This window comes from Centruroides sculpturatus, unplaced genomic scaffold, assembly GCF_000671375.1.
Source record: "Centruroides sculpturatus isolate CEXI.00-Female unplaced genomic scaffold, Cexi_2.0 scaffold2457, whole genome shotgun sequence".
Lineage (NCBI taxonomy): Eukaryota > Metazoa > Arthropoda > Arachnida > Scorpiones > Buthidae > Centruroides > Centruroides sculpturatus.
The window spans coordinates 2,267-25,294 of NW_019386575.1; the positions used below are offsets into that span (position 1 = coordinate 2,267).

Genomic DNA, 23,028 nt, shown 5'->3' on the forward strand with positions numbered 1-23,028 from the left:
TAATTAAATACAGTTTGATGAAATGGTGTTTTATACACTGACAAACAATGATGTTTTAAAATTTAATTTCTGAATCTGTTTTCATCTTTAAAGCAGTGAAACATTGATATAAATAATCTCTTTAATTTAAAAAGATTAAAATCTCTAATCTTTCTGGAACAAAGTTTTTACATTAATAATTAATTGTGTGTTTATGGTAGAAATACAATTTTTTTAAACTAATTTTAAATGGAAGTTGTGTTATGTCTACAAATTGCTCTAATTTCAGGATATATTGTGTAAATTTAGAATATGATTTTCATTTTTGTTCTGTTTTAAATATAATGCTATCATTTACAAAAAAATAAATTAAATTACATTTCTTCCTTAATAGTGAACACCAAGAATTGAATGAAATGGACATAAATAGTTGAATGGACATAACAAATATTAACACTTAAAATAATTCTATTTTTTATGTTACATTATTTAAATGATATTATATATGGATAAAATTGAATAATCATATGAAAAAATAGCAGAATGAATGTTTGAACATATGGACAACAAATAAATAATTAAAATAAATAAATATATATATATTTCTTATATCTTAGAGCCATGGTATCCAAACATTTTAATTGATGGACCAAATTGAACATAGGCAGGCCACAAATACCTTGCATATTCCATATACACAAAAAGTAGGTCTATTTCTATCATTTATAAATGATGTGTCAAACATGTTCATAGGATAGATTAACATGTGCTATGAGAGAGATTTGGCTTGAGCCATAGTTTGGTTACCACTGTCTTAGAGTAAAATAATTGTTTTTATCTATGGAAGATACGAGATCCCCAATTTTTGTTAAATATATTAAATAATAATCTGTTATTTGTTAAGTGCAATAAACAGTTCATATATTAAAACTAAGAATTAAATTTTTAAAAATAAATTTAACAAAATAAACTTTCACATAAATAGAATTCACATTTACTAAAATTTATTTTAAAGAAACTTTCATGTCAGATAAGTTTTAGTTATTTAGATATAAATTATAAAAATAAAAAAAGTAATATTTAAAAGCCATATCATTATTAATATAATTATCACATAAAATGAAAACTATATGCAGAAACTTCAAACAATAAAATTACTCAGAGTGACCAAAGCTATTGCAGATTCAATTGAAGCTACTGAAAAATATCAAAAATAAGATGATGGTAAAATGTAGAAAATGTAACATTTTTAATTATTATAATGCATGGTATAAATGATAAAAATAAATAGAGTAAAACTTTGCTAATCAATACTAATTAAAATGGCTGAATAGATTGATAGATTGAAGAATAATTGAAATTAATAAAGTAAAATAATCATTTGCATACTTAACCATTTCATTTGTTAATCCAGATTGAGCTTATTTCTCATAGCTTTATTAGCTAGACTAACTGAATATTGTTTGTGATATAAAATTACTAATGAATACTGAATTAATAATTACAAAACAACACAAAAAATACTAGGTGGTTAAAATTTGTTATTAGCTGAATTGTATTATTGTTTAATACATTAAAAAAATTTTAATTTAGAATAATATTGAAATATTTTTGTGTTCATACTAATTAGAAATAAAAAATAAATAAATAAATACGCTAAATAAATAAATAAAAGCTTTTATGTCTAAAATACATTTAGCATACAAAAAGAATTACTTACCCATGAAACTAAAAACTGTCTGGCAAAAGGATTTTTTGTATAAATCCTCTCTCTTAAAAGAGGCATAAATGCAACTAAATCAAATGAAGAACTTTCAGTTACAATATCCTGTAAATATTTCAAAAATATTTTAAGAATGTTTCTTTGTGTTCTTTCTAAAAATTTTCCTACACTTAATGCTTTTTAATACAAAATTAAGTATATTATTAGAGGTAATTTTTATATTTTCTTGAGATATTTTATGCTAAATATGTTTAATTAGTTTTGATAACGATAAAAAAATCAAGCATTAGAATGGGAATAAATCATCAAGACTTTCATATTTCATATAAATTTTTCAAACAATAAAGTATAAACAGAATTTTTAAACTCAGTTAATTTTCATTACAAATACTGTGGGTAAATTTTTGAATATTTTTGAAAGATAAAAATGTATATATTTAAGTAACTTCAAACATATATTAAAGTAACAAAACTTTTTTAGATTACCAACTTTTTTAAAATAAATATGCAAAAATAAAATAAATACATAACTGAAATTTTAACATTTTTATAATGTTTATTATATTTTATTAATCTTTCTAGATATTATACAGAATGAGCATTTAAACAATTGTTTATTAAGAAAAAGAAAAAATATATTAAATTAGAGAGTTTTATTAACTCTTATTACATTATATTGTGTAATTAGTAGAGAGGTTGAGGCGCACGTTTTAAACGTGTAAATGTGTACGTGTGACGTTCGGCGCCGCTTTCCCGTAAGCCTAAAAGTTTGACAATAGTGTTTGGATAGTCGGTGGAATCACGCTCGACATTTCAAATACCATCGTCAAACTTTTAGGCTTATGGGAAAGCGGCACCGAACGTCACACGTACACGTTTACACGTTTAAAACGTGCGCNTTTCATGCCACACTAATTCTAAATTGTTAGTGTTAACTTCAGGTATCCCTTAATTAATGCAATTAATTAAACTCTCAATACTACCCATATATCAAAATCATGTTAATCAAATACACTGGTACCCCAGTGCTCAACAGAACAATCACCACTCACTAGAACAAATTTTTAATAACAAATATTTTAATTTTAACTTTGTCATCCATAAGAAAAGTTTTCTATGATAAAAATGTCTAACTAATTTAAAAATAAAATGAAACCTTAGCCATCTACCTATGTCAGACAAAATTATACTCAATCCAGTTTTTTTTTTTTTTTACTTATTGCATATGAAACAATTATTATGTCGGTGACACACTAAGATTTGTTGCAAGTTCACAAGTTGTTATTCATTGATTTTTAACAATTTCAACCTGAAATTTCTCTTCAACAGTTTTTGTGCACCCTATACATTTTGTATCTTTTAGTTCAAAATTTCCTAAATAAAACTTCCAAAACCACATTTGACATGTCCAACATTTAGGAACATTTTCCTCATATACTACAAGAACTTTTTGCTGTTTGTATAGTGTTATATCCTTTATGAAACTTAAAAAATATACATAATACGCCTGATGTTAATATTATCTGTAGACATTTTGATTTGATTTTATGCAAACAAAATGTGAAGTAAAGTTTTAAAATAAGCTCCTAAACAAAGAATACAATATCACATTAGCAGTAGTGTGTTAAATTTCACAACTATTATAATTAAACTATATATCTATATCAGAAATCACTCTCAGCACAAAAATAGAAAATTCACCAACACCTCATTTGCTGAGGAAAACTTATCTATGTTAAGTAAAGACATCTGACTAACCAAATGTTTAACATCAGCTTGTCAACAAAAGAATGATTGAGATCATGGAGATTAATTAATTAATCATATAAAGGTTTTCACATCTACAATTGCCATATTTTTGTTCTATCAATGACACTGTCAATTTTCTTGTTTTATTGCAATCTATATAGTATAGGGACAACTTGATTCCAATCTTCACAATTCCTTTGTGTAGTATTGTTGTTACTTGTTGCATGTAGAAAAAATTTTGATGTTGATGTACTGTACTGCTACCCATCCTTATATAGAAATAGTCTTTATTACTTAGGCGATGTATACTCTTTATATTAGGCAATGATATTATTATTATATTAGATGTATTCTTATCTTTCTATTTGTCTACCAGTTTTGTGTTAATCTACTTCATAATATTTAAGAATAAGTTAAAACTGGAATTATGTAAATATTGATGGATGTAAAACTGTTTTGTACAATACATCAAAATAGGTTTTGAATAAGTTTTTACCTACAGAGGAATGTTTTTCCCTATTGCAGTTTTCATCATTACAAGGTTTATAGTTCCTACTTATTCAATTCCTATATATTTATACCAATCTTCATCTATGGCATGCATTAATTTTGTAGTTTCTAAATAATTTCTTCCAGCTTTTATATTTTCTTTTTGAATGTGAAGTAGTTATTTCATTTTTCAAGTTAAAATTTCCTATTGATATCTTTGGAGAACCACTCACTTACTTGGATAAGTTGATAAAATTCTGTGTCTGTCTTTGTCTGTCTATTTCTGTGTATATAAATGACCTTTGAGGTCATTTATAAACAAATTTGTACAAATAATTTGATCAATTTCCAGGAGGCTCCCTGCCATCTGAGATATATAGCTGGGAGCCTCCTGAAAATTGACAAAAATGTTGAAATTCTTCCAACTTCTGGTTTGAGATCTACTTCACCAACTTACTCAAAAGATGACTGTCTTATGAAATATTATTAAATTGGAAATTAGTTTATGTTGATGTTCTTGAAAACCACAATACTATGGAAAGAATACAGAAGAGTTTCTGAATGATCCTCAGAACAATCTTTTATCAAAATGATAAAAAATTGTTCAGAAACCCTTCCATATGCCATATTCTGTATCCATTCTGTTTTGTAATATTCATGATAACTATATGGAACATATATCAAAAGTGGATTATTTTGTGTGTGTGTGTGTGTGTGTGTTGTAAATTGTTTTGCTTGATATTTTTAAGTAATTAAATGTTCATAGATACAAATGCATTTTCTTATTAAACACTTTTATATGTATATAAGTCACTCTGTCATACATATGAAAATATGTTTCCTCCAAATACTCCTCAATGTAATTTGATGAATGGAGCTCAATAAGCTTAATTTTTTGCATCATCTCATCTCAAGTAGCAGATCAAGATTTTATTTAAAGAAGTGAACATTAAGAGAACAAAAAGTAATAAAACTTTGTTTCTTAAAAAAATGAAAATGTGTGATGTTCTGTATATCTGTTACCTAAAATCTATATACTCTATCAATTGTAGAGCTGAAACTTTGCATACAACTCCTTTTGTAGTACAATTTAAAGGCATCATATTTGGACCAGTGTCAAAGACAAACTTTTGTTTATTTAAAGTAAATGAAAGAAGCCAAAGTACAAGCAAAACTGATACAAAAAACTGAATATGAGAGGGTAAAACAATTTTTATAGACCCACAATAAAAATGGGTATGAAAAAATCATCATTAGTTTTTTTCTATTATATGTTCTGCTGAAGTTTTCAATGTCAGCAGTCATTCTAAGAAAATCAAATTAATGCACCATGTTCATCTAAACATAGTTCAAAAATATATTTGAGTTTCTTAGATTACCATGTTCTCAAATATCTACAATTCTGTTAGGAAATTCATGTTAAATCATTCAAGATTTAACATGAATTTCAAGGTATTTATAGGTTTAGTTAGTGTTTCTGTTGTTCAATGAAGATTAAATTGTTGATTTGTGGTTTTTCGGTAATAAGAAATATATGTTCCACAGTTATCTTATGTGGTAATTTTGCTTTTAAGATTATCTCTCAGAATTTTCTACTTATGGAATGGTCATCTACTAAAATCAACACCTCAGAATTTGGCAACTCTAACTATGAGACATTCTATCAAAAGCTTTTTGATAGAATGTCTCATAATGTAAATAATGTATAATGTTTCTATGATATTCATTCTTTTTGCTAGAAGATAATGAAATCAATGATCAGCTACTTCTTACAACTACTGCTCATCTTCATTTTCTTAAATGGAAACCCTCATGTTTTATTGCATATTCTGATTCTACATAAAAAATAAACAAATTTTTATCTAAAACATTTTTTCAAAGTTATACTAATCAGAAGTTGTGAGTGCTTGAAGATTAATCCAACTGCAAGATTGTGCATACGTGAATCTGTTGATGTCTGTGAATTTCACTGGAAAAAAAATGCTAGAAAGTTTACAAAACTGTTATTTGTTGAAATTAAGATCAATGTCCTCTCTTTATCACAAGCTTGATTGCTGTGGCACTAGTTTTGTATCAGTTCATTATTTCAACAAAAATAATAATTCAATCAAGTAATAATTGCTTCCTAACGACTTTTTAAGTTCTAAGCACAGTAAGCTAGAACTTATTATAAAAAGTTTTTAAGCATTTTTCTTTCTTTTTCAGTGAAATTCACAGACATCCACAGATTCATATATGCATGATATGGTGGCCATGTAAAATTCAAATGTCCATAACTTATGATTAGTGCATCTTTCAAAAAAATGTTTTAGATAAAAATTCTATTTATTTTTTATGTAGAATCAGAATATGCAATAAAACATGAGGGTTCCCATTTAAGAAAATGAAGATGACCCCATTTTCACCAATCAAGCAATCTATGATGAAACTGATAGCACATTTTGTGATCCCTTGAAGTCTAACATTTATTATTAATGTTTTTATTGTAAGATAAGTATTTTTCAAGTTATTCCACTGGACTGATTAAAATAGCCTAACCTATATGTTAGTATCTTTATTAAAAATGAATTATTTAACTTAAATTTCAGCAATAATTAAAACTATATAGTTTGATATTAAGGTTAGTTCATTTTACAAATTATCTAATCTATAACTATTGGTTATAGCTAACAATAATTAGCAATGATTAGACATGTCTAGATGATTAAGAAGATAATTTAAACTATATTTTAAATTTTAATGATTTGTGTAAAAGAAATAAATTAATAGAAGTAATATGTAAGCTATTACATATATGTAAAATTATTATTATTATTAATTATTGTTAGTTATTTCAATAGTTATAAATTAGAGTTTTAAAAAAATATATTTTATTATGATTATAAATAATTTAAAAAACTTTCTTCCTTTTATTTGAGTTTATATATAGTGTTTAAAATTTAATTTTTTAAGAAATATAATAATATTTGAATGACTATTTTTCAGGTTTAAGAAGAAGTTATAGAATGTTATACACAATACAACTACAGTTGATTAAAAACTGTCAAAATAAGTAGCTTTACAATAGATTTTGCTATTAATTTCATAACCAAATTGTCATAATCCATTATTTTATTATTAAGTTTTATCAGTTTATCAAAGTTTTGGTTTTGAAATCAGCTGAAAACTTTCAACATATAAGCTAAAGCTTTTCTGTATATTATGGTCAATTTTCATATTTCATAGAAATCAATTATTTTTTTTTTAGAAGTTTCAATGAAAACTATTTCAGATTTTAGTATTAGCCTTAAAAAATTACCTTGCTCAATGCATCAAATATATCATTGAAAAAAGGTAAAACAGATCCACGGGCAACTTTCACAACATTGTATAACGCTTCACATGCATAATAACGCACTCTACTGTCCTGGTCAGAAAAACAAGACATAATAGGGCACACTAATTCATCAATGTAGAAAGATGTATCCTGAAAATTTAAAAATTCTTTTGTTAAACTGTATATATAAATATAAAAATATACTTTTAAATTTAATACTATTTATAGGATAACATTCTCCTTAATTATTAAAATCCATTTTATCAATGAATAACAGAAAATAAGCTTGTATAAACAAGGTTACTAAAAAAAATATTATATTACAGCATCAAAAAATTTGTTAATAATATACTTATAACAGCTGTAATTTTAATGTATATTTATTTTCATAATTATATTTCCATCTGGTACACATTTTAAAAATATTTATTTTATATTTGGTTTAAATTAGTCATATTATCATTTCACAGATTGCAAAATAAATAATCTTTAAGATCCAAAAAGAATTTCTTAGAATAACTAATAAATTTTGCTGGGATTTCAAAATTAATTTATTTTGGCTTTAATTTCTATTGAATTAAATTCAATAAATATAGCCGCATTCTCAATAGGTACAAAAATCTCGATTGTTAAATTTTAATTTTTTCTTCTTCTTCATAAATATTTCTCATAAAAGAATAACTCAAAAATAATATGATTATACTATGATAACAAAGCAGTAAAGTAAACAAAACAAGCAATTATTTATTTGACAATGTCACAATGCCAGGTTGTAATTTTTAATCATATTTTTAATTAATTTAATATATATGCTCTCCATCTCAAATTAGTACTGTAGTGTCTTACCCCTGTACATCATACTTTTCTGTTAGCAATGAAGTCATGCCAGTCATCTATCTAACTCCTTTTAAAAGAAAAGTTTTGATTTGAAATAACGTGACTTCCAGTTTGCATTGGCAGTTTATATATACTTAATTGGGACCTCCTGCCCAAGCTTTCTATATCTGGTCTTGTCTTTCATGTATTTAACTCCATTCTTTAGATTAGGAAAGGACAAATAAATGGACAACAGTGGGAATTTATAGGTTTACAATTTTTTCAAATTGCAGCCCAATAAGTCACTTGACAGAAAATAATAGCTTTAAAAAACTCTCCTTCCAATACAATATGTTAGTTCTACTTATTATTAAAATACAAATTTAAACTTCTTTTTTTTTAAAAGATAAAAGCATTTATTGATACCCTTGACAGCATTCTAAAAACAAGTCAGATTATGATTTTCCCAGATTATAATTGCTCATTTTTGTTTGGAGATAGTTGGAAATACAGTGTGATGCTGATTTACAAATACTCAATACAGGAAGAAATACCATCTTTCACCATTACATACTTTAATAAATTAACAGGATTGAACTTTCTTGAAAACTTAAAAAAAACCAATATAAAAATTAAAAAAATAAGAATATAAAAAACCTAAAAAATTTAATATTGAAAAAGTAAGATTGAGATAACTCCATGATGAAGTAACAACTCTCCATACCATTTCCTTTCCCCGTATAATTACTCTCATATACATACAGGCTTGGATCAAGCACAGCAGTAATTTTTCTTTCCCAAAACAGGTCTAGTTAAATACTACAGAACTATTCCAGCATGTCACCATATCTCTACTAAACTGGGAACAGTTAATATTGACCAAATGTGTATCTCATTGCACTGACTATAAGAAGTCCACCATGACAAACAACACCACACGTATGGGATGTCTCATACTCTCTGCTTTGTCAACACAAACGTTTCCAATAAACAAATACTTAATTGCTACTATCATAATTTAAAAAATTTTTAAACTTTGAAACAATTAATGAATTTTCTTATTAAATGTGGAAGAATCATTTTAAGAATCAGAAATTGTGACAAGATATTTTTCATATTCCCGATTCTGAATAATTGTTCCATCACAAGTAAACAGCTTGGTAATAAGAATTAAGCTATAATGGCACGGGTCATTAGTAAGACAGTCAATCACCTGTGAGACAAAAGATAACAAAACATAACCACTTGGACAATCGACAGAAAGTACAACTAACCAACCTAACTAGAAATGTACAAACTGATAGAAAGTCTATAACATTAATTTCTATTTAATCTCAATTAAATTTACATATTAGTGTGCATGTGCTCATCTGTAAGAGCACACGTCATCAAATATATATGGTATGTAACTTCATAAGACAAGAAATATTTTTAATAGATGTTAACTGAGCATTCAATAAGTGCTGGAATCTGAGCCAACTTATCTGTTCAGAAAGTGAACACACAGTTTGCAATAAAACTCATTTCCAACTTTACCCTTTGATTCAATGAAGTAAGATTACTTGGAAAACTCCTATGAATTACATGAATGAAACTTTGCACATCTGCAGCATCAATTAATCAATTATTGATATTTTAGATAAAAGTATGTACTGTACTATTAACACAGGACAGCAATTTCCATTTAAATTCCATGACATTCTCTCTATTTTCCAAATCCAAGAAAATACCATGTTTTTCAGGTTTTCCATAATTGTTATGAACCCTGTAATTTGCATTTAATGCAATCTTTAGGAATTCCCCAAAATTTTTCATTTCTCTAATTGGAGGATGCCCACAGTTATCAGTTACTGTAAAGCAATGGTAAAATATAATAGATTTCTGACATTCACTCAATATAATTCATAGTTTTGCCATATGAGTAATGTAATATAATACTTAAACTTTAAGATTCAAGTATAATTTACTCAATACAAATATAAATATACAAATTTCAATAGAAGAATTAAAATTTAAGATAAAGACATAAACACTTACTTTACCCAATGCTATTGCCATTGCTGCCAATCCAATTAAACCACCTTTCCTACTGTTTGCATTATGAGAAAGAGTAAAGTCTTGACCTAATACACGAAGCAATTTTTTAATCTGCACTGTGTTGTTCACAGCTTCAAAATCTTTAACCATCCTATATAGAAATTTCATGAAAATAAATTGTTGGAAAATTATTATAAACAATTTTTTCAAAATGTTTTCATCAAATTAATTTTATTTGAATTTTTTTGATTAAGTCTGTTTAAAACTAATCTACAGCTGACTACCACTTCATGCTACAAACCAAATATTAGTATATTTGGTTGTTTGGCATATTATTTTAAAATTTTTATATGTTATTTAGATGTATGTGTATAAAATTTTCTCAAAATAATTATTCATGTTATTTATATGAAAATAAATTATGTTCTATAAAATATATTCTATATAATCTTTATTAATCCTAAAACAGATGCATTGTGTTGTCACAATTTTAGGTGAGCAAATTACTATAGTAAACCAATTTGTATACATTACATTTTTTCTGTGATGATCTGCTAAAATTTGTGTTTTTAACCACTTAAAGCAAAAAATTAAGATTATAGTATAGTTAACAGCTTTAAGTCAGTTCTCAAAAACTGATCCAAAGGTCACTAATGCTCTACAAAACTTTAGACCAACCTGATGGTCTGTAGCAAAAATATTTATATTTAATGTAGATTCACTGAAGGTATACCAAATCAATTCATACTCTAATTACTGTTAAAATAAAAACAATATCAGGAATTATTTTAATTTCTGTAAATGCTGTTTTTGGCATACTTCAAATTTATCAGGCTTATATACTGGTCTCAAATTAAAAGATAATCTACAATGAGCAATTATTTATTGTGACATCATCACAATGCTGAACTGCAATTTTTAAGCATATTTTTAATTTGATTTAAAATATATGCTCTCTACCTCAAATTAGTAGTTGCTTACTCTTGTATATCATACTTTTCCTTTAACAATAGAGTAATGCCAGTCATCTATCTAACTCCTTACAGGAGAAAAGTTTTAAATTGAAACAACCTGACTTCTGATTTGCATCAAAAATTCATATATAGTTAATTGGGGCCTCCTGATCCTAAGGTTTCCATATCTGGTCTCAGATTTCATCTATCTAACTCTGTCCTTAAGATTAAAGAAAGACAGGTGGATAACAGTGGGAATTTATAGGTCTATAATTTTTGAAAATTGCAGCCCAACAACGTATATAATTTGCAGTGTAAGTAAATGCAACATAAGGTAGTAAACATGTAAATACGATAACAAAAAAGAAAATACTTTATATAAAAAGGTTTAAGATAGATAATTTTAAGAACTAAAACTGGAAATTAAAGATAATTAATATACGAATATAAACATTTATTAACCCAATTTTTGATTTAGGCCTAATACAATCTGGCAGATTGTTTGGTATAACAACATGTTCACTACAGGTATAAAAACAGATTTCTCTATCAATATGCTGAAAATTTTATTTTTAAAACTACCAAACAGTGACTCCAAGAACATTCGACAGACAAAACATCAAACTTTTATCAAGGAATCAGCTTAACTTAATCACCAAAACATTTTCAGGAAGAATTTCTTTCTATCAGCAATTCATAACAAATGCAACTTTTTAAACATTTTTTTGGAACACCACAGCCTTTCTACACAGTCAGTTCCTTTCTACATTCTTTCCATCATATTAAAATCCAAAATCAAAAACCCAACCATTTGTTCTATTTTCTATTCATCAATTTAATTTAAATTCCTGGCCAACCACAATACCTCATTTTTTACTTTCCTGACAGTTATATATAACAGAGGGCATATATGGCAATCAGTCAAAAAAATAACTTCCAAGATTTTTATATTTTTGGATCAGGGGGCCATAAAATATCGAAAAATGCAAAAACAGTTGTGCCTTTTGTCAAAAATTTCTGAAATTTTGCAGGGTTTGTGTATTAGGGGATTGATACTATTAAATTTTGGTGGTTAGAGGTCAACGGGGTGGGGAGATAGAGAGGGTCATAAGTCATAACTCAAAATGGGGTTGGACTTGATGGAAGATTTTACTCATTATTAGCATTTACAATTTTTTTATAAAACTCATTTCTACCCTCAAAATTAACCTTTTTGTCACTTTATAATAATTAATAATATAAAAATCTTTTTAATAAAATATCATAACAGATGAATACAATTTTAACTTATTTGCCAGGAAAGTTATGCAACTTATTGCTGGTTTTTATCATCATAACAGACTCACAAACTACCTATCACTTAACTACCACTTTTCAAAAATTTTAGTTTTCCACCCTCACCTCTTAACGCCTATCTTTTCTTTAAACCTTAATTCTTCCATCATTGCTCTCTTCTTATCAATCACTGATTTCCAAAGTTGTGATAACACATCAGCATTATTTCTACTTATTATCTGATTTTCCAAACATAACAGATAAATACACATCTATTTGACTGTTCTTATATTCATACATATCCTCTTTGTACAGTATTCTCATTTCATCTCAACAAGAAAAGGGGGTTAAAAGAAGTAAATTATCTGGATTTAAGCACAATAAGCACTAAGGTTTATAGGAAAGAAATAGCCAAAGAACCTTTGATACATTTGGTGGTCTAGAAAACCAATTAGGTACAAGTTATGCGTAGTTTAGAATATGTAAATTGGAATCCAGAAGAATGGATAAGTACTGTAGTAAAAAGATTGATTTGACAGTAGTAGTAGACTGAGACGACAGTTTAGGAATTTTATGATTTCAAGTGAGATGTGTGGTTAATTCAGAATCAGTGGAGAGACACTCAGATGAAAACATATTAAACTGGTTAAGGTATCTTCCTTTAATCTATGAATTAATGTACAAAAGTCTTTACATGGCAGTAGGACGAACGTCCGCACGTGTCGACAGACAGTAGTTCTAACAAAGGAACAGGTCAAGACAAAGGGTCATAAAACCTTTTGTTTGGTTATTGGGTAGGTCCCTCTAGTGGGTCAAATTGGTATGCGTCGAGAGTATCGACAAGATGGTTGAGAGAATTAGGAGAATAAAACAGGATAGAACCAGGAAACATGAATGGTGTGAGAATGAGAGTAAGGATGAATGTGGAAAATAAAATTATTATTTTTGTTGATATAAAGGTGTATAAAATGTTGAATAATAAGGAGATATGAAGGAAGGCTAGTTTTCTTGACATGCAAGACAGTTTCTGATATGTTGAGGAATGAAAAAGATTTGTGTGTGTATAGCAATCTGGAATATATTTAATAAGAAAGGAGAAAGGTACAAAAAGCAGAAGTTTTACATAGGGTCCAGAAGAATAAATTTAGGAGAGATAATAAGTGAGTACAAGAGAGATGTAGTTAAAGGTAGTTTAAACACAAATCTGGTGTAAAGGGCTTATGATGAAATGTGAGAGTATTATAGAAAAGACAGGAGTTTAAGGAGATGAGGGAGGAAAGCTGTAAAATTTTTGAAAAAAGTGGTAGTTAGGTAATAGGTAGTTTATGAGTCTGATGTCATAAAAAAAAAGAGGGTATAATGGTTAGCCAGAATTTAAATTTAAATTAAAGTGATGAAAAGAAAATGGTACAAATGGTTGGTGTTTGGTGATTTTGAATCTGAATATAATGGAAAGAATAAGTTGGAAGTATTTCACTACAGATGTGGCAAACTGATGTTACCTAGTCACACTTATCACTACACCTACACAAAAGCTAAAATTTTGTGAATAAGAACATTAGTTATATCATTCCAAAAAAATGTTCAAAAAGATGTATTCATTTTATACTGCTGATGATGATAAATTTCCCTAAAAATATTTTGGAGATTAAATTAAGCTGATTCCTTGATGAAGGTTTGACTTTTTGTGTATTTTATTTTTTGTTTAATTAATATACAGAATACTAATACAAAACCAACAGATGAAATATATTCTTTGAAGTATACAATAAACAATAAAAATAATTTTTTTTCCTTGTAAACAAAGGATGAAATTTTCTCCAAGTGATAATGTAAATAAAATTCGAGAACATATATGAGCATCCCTGGCATATTGGATCAGGCAGTGTAGAATGTTCCAAGGTAATTTCAGCACTGAAATGTTAAGGAACCAATTTTGGGAAATTACAGACTAGAGGTAATTTTTGAAAATCAGTTATGGAATTGTGACAAGAAGTCAATCTAAAAATGTTGATTTTCATTAGTAATGTTATTTCCTAAATTTCTTTAATACATCATTTTCTTTTTCATTTTAATCTACACTTATTGGAAATTAATAAATATTGTAAAATTCTATCTGTTTAGATGTCTATTAGTAATGTTTCTTTAAAAAAAAAAAATTAAGAAAAAACATGTGATGTAGTGATTGTAAACTTTTCCCCTTATTTTATAAAAAAAAAGTACTTAGAATATATTAGATATATTGTATCAATATATGTGTTTTCTTCAATATTTTTATGATTTGTTAAATTTTAAATTGCCTACATCAATTTGGCTTTAATTTAAACTATCAAAATCAATACTGAATTTATTATAATTACTTATAAGTCATTAAAGTAAATAATAAATTAAAGCCAGACAATGTGCTGAATCACCAGGATTAGCTTTTAGCTTTATAATAGCACAATAATTCAGCACATTGTCTGGCTTTAATTAAAATGAATTGGGTTTATGAATTTGTTTGTACGTGTAAATAATACATTAATCCAAATGAAAAGTGTAGATATTATGAAGATATTAATTCCAATACTATAAGTTATCAAATTACTGTTGTCTTCCTTCTCTTAATTCATCAATACCTATGATAAAAATCTCTTTATATAAAATTATATAAAAGATAAATATAAAAAATATCAAAGAACTTGAACATTTTCAAAAATTTTTTAGAAGCAAAACAAATCAAAATTTATAAATATATTAATACAATACAACAACTTGATTTACAAATTGTGACAAACACAATCTATAATAAAAGTAGCTGTTGCTATAAAAATTAATTTAGAATTAACTTTTCAATCAAGAAGTTATAGTAGTAATAATGATGTCAAATCTTTTTCTTGTAAGTCTCAAACAGTATAAAAGTATAGATTGACTTATAATTTGAGCTAAAAATACATACATGTGTAATAGAAGGTATTATACATTATACACATGTGAACATACAAATAAATGGATTAAAATGTCTTGCCTAAATTATAAATTAATCTATACTGTTTTCATGTACTTTAAAACATTTTTAATATTTCATTTACATTCGGAATACTTTAATAGATCCTTCGTAGCATCAAACGAATTGTTGGTACTGTACATCAGAGCAGTTAGTCTCAAATTTTCCTACAAAACATCTATTAAAGGATATTATACTTTGATATTTTTATAATTCAAACATTTGTCAATATATTAGAATATTTTATTTCCATTATATAAAAATTTTCTTTTTCTTTTTTTGAAGTTTATTACTCGAAAACTTCATTTTCAAACTTACTTCTCTATTTCCAAGGCAGCAGCTTTCCTTTTATCATACATTTTATCGTTCAAAGCACGAACACAGGCTGCACTTAGAGGAGCAAAATCTTTTTCGGACATCTCAAGTGTATTTGTCCCTAGGACAATTCTCAAAACAGAAAATAGTCTTTCCGTGTTCACTCGCTGCTGTCACACCTCCTGCTAGCACGAGCTAATTCGCAAACAAGATACAGAAACATCGATTAAAACATTAATTTAATCGAATTAATATTTCAAATTCAAATATAAATTTAATTTATATTTTAAAGTAAAACTTATTAAAATATCATTTTTATTTATTTGTAAATTAATATATAATTTTATTTTTGATAATAATTATCTATTCTTAGTATTATTCTTAGTATTATTATATTTTTAATATTTTAAAATAATATATAGATTTTTATGATATTTTTATTGCATTAAAAATACTAATAAACGAAAAATTTTGCATTATGCTTCCTTGACGTCATTTCCTCCGTGTTGACAGTTCTGTGATATTGACTTATTCGTGCCAATTGTGGGTAGTTGTCAAAATAGTATGCAATATTTACGATATTTTGTAAATAGAGAAAGAAAAAAGAAAAGTATTGAATGAAACGTGTGTTTTGCTCGGAAAAAATGAATTAATTTTTAGAAGAAAACTTGTTTTATTATTTTTAATGTTGTACTATGGAAGACGATAAGCAAGAAAGACCTTGCTTGACCAAGTCGAATTGTGTATCAGTTTATTCCGAAAGAGAAAAGAAGAATCGAAGCGAGTATGGTAAACATTTCGTTGAAGAACTCTCTCTCAGAAATGTCGCTCTGGATGAAGATGTCGGTGATGCCGGGATTGATGGACATGTTTGTGGTAATAAAATAGTTAGGTCGACCAAATATGTGAATAATTCGAATGAGGATGTGATAATGTTGCATTGGGATTGGAGTTACTTTAGAAGACCACAAGGACTATTAAGAGTTTCTTTACTGGTAAGTGGAAAAAAAAATTATGACAGATTAGATGTTTGTTACTTAATTGAGGATCAATCTTAATCAGTGGTGATAATTTTTCTTTTGGATTTTAGTTAATTTCATGAAAAAATTACAAAAATATTATTATTTGTGGTGTATATTTGATTAACTGTTTCAAAAAGATTGTATAATTTAAAAAATAAATATACGGCTTGAACGTATATTGTAGATAATGAACAAAGAGCGAATCCCAAAAAGAATATTAAACTATAACCCGAAAGAAGGAAGTCGGAATGTGTTATCTACAAAGATGGATTGAGTCCGGAATGGGTTACTTAGCCTAAAAACCTTGAAAGGATGAAAAATCAGCAGCAGCATTCTTAATTCGGAATATTGGAATCCTCATTTATCATAAGGATTATAATCTTCAATAAATCAAAATACAAGAATACAGAAATTTATCAGATAATTTTTGTATTATTTTACTTTGTTTATGCATATTTAAAATTGTGAATGGAAAAAATTCATATAAATAATAGACTGTATTAAGTATTAAGGTTTTATAATGTTTTATGTAGAATGCATTACAAAACCTTTTTGTTAGCCAAGAGAAATGCAAATTCATAATTTAAAATGACATATCAAATCAATTTTCTGAATCTGGTAATGACTTCCTGATGATCTTGATCCAATTTCCAATGCTTTCCATGCAGAACATCCAGAAATATTTCTGGATGTTCTGAATAAAAAACTGGATGTTCCATGCAGAACATCCAGTTTTTTATTCAGTTGAATAAGTATGTAGGAAGTAATATAGGTGCTTTTTAACTTTAACCTTATACTTACTATTAAAGTTTGCAAGTTTACTTAACTGAGACATATTTCTGGATAAACTTAGAAGCAAATAGTATTTTTATTTGTTCATTGGTTTACTCCTTGATGTTTGGACAAGATAGCTTAATAATAAGCAATGTCAATATCTGGAATTTCTTGCTGCACAAAATGGTTCAACTCCTCAGATGGTTCTGTAAATTGTACAAGATATATACTATACATAGTAGATCTAACTGTTTTATCTGTATCCAAAAATTATAGAAATCCTGAAAATTTATTGTAGATCCTGGGAAAATATAAAATATGTAAAATTGATATGGAAATTTAAATTCTATGGTGGTGGCATGAGGATGCAATGTCCTGGCCATTATTTTTTTTTGCTCCATGACAGTGCAAGCTAGTAGAGAGCGTTTTTTTTTAAAAGTCATCATTTAAATTCAGCTTTATTTATTAAAACATTTTAACAGATTTATAATAAATTACCATAATGTGAATATATGTAAAATTATTAAACACTACCCTCAAAAGAACCTTAAAATATATTCAGCAGAAAATTTAATAAACTACAATATACAAATGTTTTCAATCTATGAATAAGATTGCATCATGTTTCAGGTTGTTCCAAATTGTAATGCTAACATAAACATAATTATTTTGAATATTATTGAGTATGCTTAAATATATACAAATATATCAAGATATACGATTACAAAATAATATAAATCAGAGTTAGCCAACTACAAAGGTAAATTTTTTTTTTACAAAAAAATATATTTCTTGAGACTATACATACAGGATGAGTCTATTTCATTTGATCCCTTCACATGCTGTTGAAATAATAACAATTCCACGGCGGAGTCAACATTTTATTGTAGGCTACTCATCTGCCATCCAATGCAAAAAAGTTAAAATATTCCTCTTGTGGTGGCACAATGATAAAATTAATAAATACATTTTAAAAAATTGTATGTGAAGGGACCAAATGAAATAGATTCATCCTATATGTATAGTCTCAAGAAATATATTTTTTTGTAAAAGTAAATTTGTCCTGGCAATTTTTTAAAATACAAAGGCAATATTTAAAAATAAATGTACTGTACATGTACTTTTACAACATATGCAGATATGAAACAAGGATTTAGTGCACATGTCTGGAATCTGATTGTTGTAGAGAACTTGTCGTGTACATAAAATCTTTACTTCATTCTTAAAATTGATGAAAACCTCTTTTTTTCAGCTTTGAAAATCTCAAGGATCTCAAGAGCCCAAATTAGTAAGGATGTTGAGAGCATCTGATGAGTGCAGCTTCTTGTAGTTGGCTAGCATACCTTCCTTTGAGGCATATAAAGCCAAGGCAGTGATGTGCTTCTTATTAGCTATTTCATATCTATGTAAGGACACCTCTTGTGCAGGAAGCATTTGGTAGAACCAATATACTCAACATCTTTCTGGAATTTATTATCTCTAAATGGAATTTTATATACACCAGGTATTCTACAAGTGTTCTTTGCATCTTGTTGCAGCATAAAACTAGGGTTGTTTGTAAACCAACTAGTATTAAAGGGGATTATGATCAAGTTATGCACCCTTTATATAAAGGTTGCATAACTTGATCATAATCCACTCTATGCAGTTACTGGTAGTTTTATTTCCTTATTATAGATCTTTGCCTTATTTGAGAAGGTGGTATGAGCACATGCTAAACTTTGAATCAGTCTTTTTTGGTATCCATACCTGTTAGAATGGATTTTACAGGTTTCAGTTCTTTCAGTGTGTCAGTATAGTTGGTACAATAATTAAAGGCTCTTTTGATCAGGATTGCTTTGCAAATTGAAGCAATCCTTGATTTGTTCTCGAGATTTTTCTCGAGATTAAGGAAAGACAGATGAACAGATGACAGTGGGAATTTACACGTCTATAAGTTTTTCAAATTGCAGTCCAACAATATCAACAATATGTGTGATTATAATAATCGGATTCAATTACCTCCTCCATTGACCTAGAAGTTCACTCATGAATAAAAGGAAAGTTTGTTAAGCAATTTACATCTGCAAGTTATTCATGTTTAGAAAATAACTGTTAAAATATAAAAGAAAAACATTCTTTTATTTCCAGTTTGTAGAAAACCAAGTTTGACCATAACTGTAAAAAAAAAAAAAAAAAAGACAACCTGGGTTGAAAACTCACTGTCTTTAAAGTTCGCATAGGACAGTTCTTGGGACATAGGACCTGACTTCCTTTCCTTTTGCTGAATACAAGTCTCCAATACTATAGGGCATAATCGACATGAGGCACTGGCAATGGAAATCTGCTATTTGATATAGCTTTTCTTTAGGCTGTTGTTTGTCATTATGATGATCCTGTGTCTATATTTCTGTACAAGACTTCAAAAGATGATTTGCCAGACCATATTATTCAATGCCCATCTTGATCTGTCTAATGTATATGATATTTAGCCCATTGATACTGTATCTTCTTTTTTGCCTTCATTAGTAAGGGCTTATGTTTGACTTTGTACAATCTGTAGTCATTCTCTTTTAGCTTTTTAGTAGTAATTTTGATCAAAATTGCCATACTAATTTTTTTTTCCTACAGAAAACTCTGTATATGTTCCTGATCATTGAGTCTTGATTTCTTGGATAAGCATGTGATCTCTCTCCCCAACATAGTGTTTTGTCTTCCATATTTTTTCTTTGGCACAATGGATTTAGTGGAATCATAGTGCTTAAGGAATGACAGGACTAAGGTTTTGGGAGAGTAGAGGTTTCTCCCAATTTCTCTTATTGAGATACCTGCTAAATGTTTTTTAACAATCTTTCCCTGCTTTTGAGAGATAGCATCAACTTTCTGATGTCTGGCAGTACAAAAGACTGATGTTTGGACCTGTTAGATACTAGTGCATTCATTTGCCACAATGAAAAGAAGCTTATGCTGATAGAAAATTACAGAGATTGACGTGAAGGCCATTGTTACCAGTACTGTATGAACTTTAAGGTTAGTGATTTTACTACATGTGAAATGTTTTCATGTGACCTCTGCAATAATTCTTGAATTTCATCTATAACCAATAATATTTTTTTGTAAAACCAATAATATAAAACCTTTCTCTTCTTGATTTGCATTGCCTCCACATCCTCAATAATAGCAACTATGTGCATCAACAAACTGAGGTTGCATAGCTTCAGGGTAACGACTTGTTCCCCAGTCATTAACTAGTGGTATTCAGCTCACTGTCACAAACTGTCACTGATAGCATTTACAGCCTGAGTTGAATGCTGGTTTTTATAGCCAAAAACTGGGTTCCACATGACCGGATGCTTACACAAACTTAATCATTTGCATATCTCTGTCACCTCTTCTGGTCCTGAAATTTTAATGTGGCTACATGCATTCCTTTATGATATTGCAATTTCACTTTTAAAGAGTGTATAACTACAGTAGAGCGTCGTTTATCCGAATCAATTGGGGACTGGGGTTGTTCGGATAACTTATTTTTCGGATAACCGATTATGTACGAAAAAATATATTAACCTATCCCGTATTGAAATTTTTCTCCTTTGCGTGTCGCTTCGCATTGAATTTTCGTCGATGTTAAGCCTAACGTAAACTTCTTAAAATAATAATCGTGGCTATTGTATCGTTAAAAATGATTCTTCATGTTTTACAAACGAAATAAATACATTGAAAAATATAAAAACAAATAAAAATTATACTTTAGGCCGACTGGAATTCTTTTGGATAACCAACTTTCAGATAAACGACGCTCTACTGTATTGAGGATTGATGATATTGTTTTGTTATCTGTAACAATAAAGATATTTTTGTTTACTGTATATGTTCTTCAATAACAATGTATCAACTACAGAAAGAGAAAGTAATATTATAGCAACTTCAAAAGAAATTGAATTTCACAGTTGTCAAGTGATTTATTTTACTTAAATTTCTATAGAAAAATGTATAACAAAATCAGATATTTTCAATTTGCCTGAAAATTGAGTAACTTGGAAATAACATAAATGAAGTTTCTAAAAATTTTTTAATACAATATAAACAAATAACAATTGATATTATTAAAATAAAACAAAATATTTTACAAAAATATTTTGTTTTATAAATTACAAAATATACATCCTAAAGCTCTAGTGTTAGTAATTTTTCTGTGAGACACTTTTTGGAACATCAAAAAACTTACTTCACTTGTGTTTTTCCGAAATTAGAATAAGTACCTCATGATAACTGAATAATTACATGTGTAAAACAGGAAATGGTTATAGTTTCCCAAAGTGCAATAATTGATTTTTTTAAGTTCCTGAAGTTTTGTCTATAAGATATCTATATAATATAAATAGATTTTGAAATACTTGATTGCTTCTTGTTCTTTCTATGTTCATTGGGGAAAATGCACAAAATTGCTGTGTCAAACTTATCATATAAGAACATGCATGTGGCAAAGAGAATAGACTTTATTATTTAAAACACATTATTTCTGTACAAAGTGGTAGAAATGCATTTCGGGCTATTTGTCCCCTCTTCAGTCTTTTTTTGTACAATTACAAACTCTGCATAATAAAATGCATTAAACGTAATGTTTATTTATATCACATATGTGCAAAATCCAGAGAAAAAATGAAGGTTTCCTGAAACAATATTTGCTTTTCACTCCTGGATAAAAGATTTTGATGAGTAAAACACAAAATATTTCACAAGCAAGTTTGACATGTATAGAATGTTGATATGAATTTTAACAATAATGTTAAAAGGTGTAGAATTAAAACAAAAACAAGTGAAACTAAAATGAATTAAGAATAAAAAATTAAGTAAATTAAAATAAATGCTATTAAAATAGGGTAAAGTTAGAGATAAAATGTGCTAACATTGTAGAAATATTATGAAAAATACTAAACTGTGAAAGAATAAAACCAACAAAAAGGTTTACACCTCTTAGCTGGCCCTATCTACACTACAGTTTTATGTTACATTCACAGCATATGTAATATTTTTGAATTTGAAATGTTTTGAAATGCTTATTTGTTAGATTTGCAAAAGGAAATGTATATGTAACAGGTCTTATATATGTTGAATTTTTCTATATTGATTTTTAATCTGAGTTTTAATATTGAAGGAAAAAATTATAAAATGTAAAATTATAATATGTTTTAAGATTAAAGTATTATTTTAAAATACAAAAATTTAGAAAAACCTATTGGCTTCTTATAAATGTAAGAATTACAGTATTTTTAAAAAAGTAATTTAATCATTTTATAGGAAACTTAGAATACCAAAACATTAAAATCAAAACAAAAGAAAGTACAAGATTTAAAAATATATACACAGATTTTATCAGTTATAGTCTGATATCATTCAGTTGATCCAACTAAAACAGGATAAGTGAAATCTCCTTTTCAAATCTTTCTGTGTGACCAATAGTCTCAAGAAAGCTCAGAAAATTAATAAAATTATATTTTTATTACTAACATGAAATAAATCCAAAGAATTAAACAGAAATTGATAGCTTGTGCACATGTGATTTGTTTGACTGATTTGAAAGATACTCATTCAAAAAAAAAAAAAAAAAAAAT

General features: G+C 27.4%; 1 protein-coding gene across 1 annotated transcript; it reads right to left on the bottom strand.

Annotated features, from left to right (window-relative positions):
- Positions 1–1,699: 1,699 nt before the first annotated feature.
- Positions 1,700–15,868, bottom strand: LOC111615337 (protein VAC14 homolog; the record flags this gene model as incomplete). The annotated part of the gene is made up of 4 exons (XM_023356762.1): positions 15,642–15,868; positions 10,110–10,260; positions 7,236–7,406; positions 1,700–1,807 (listed from the first exon to the last, which is right to left on the bottom strand). Coding segments are annotated over exons 1-4 (531 nt in total), but the record flags the coding sequence as incomplete, so codon positions are not given.
- Positions 15,869–23,028: the final 7,160 nt, after the last annotated feature.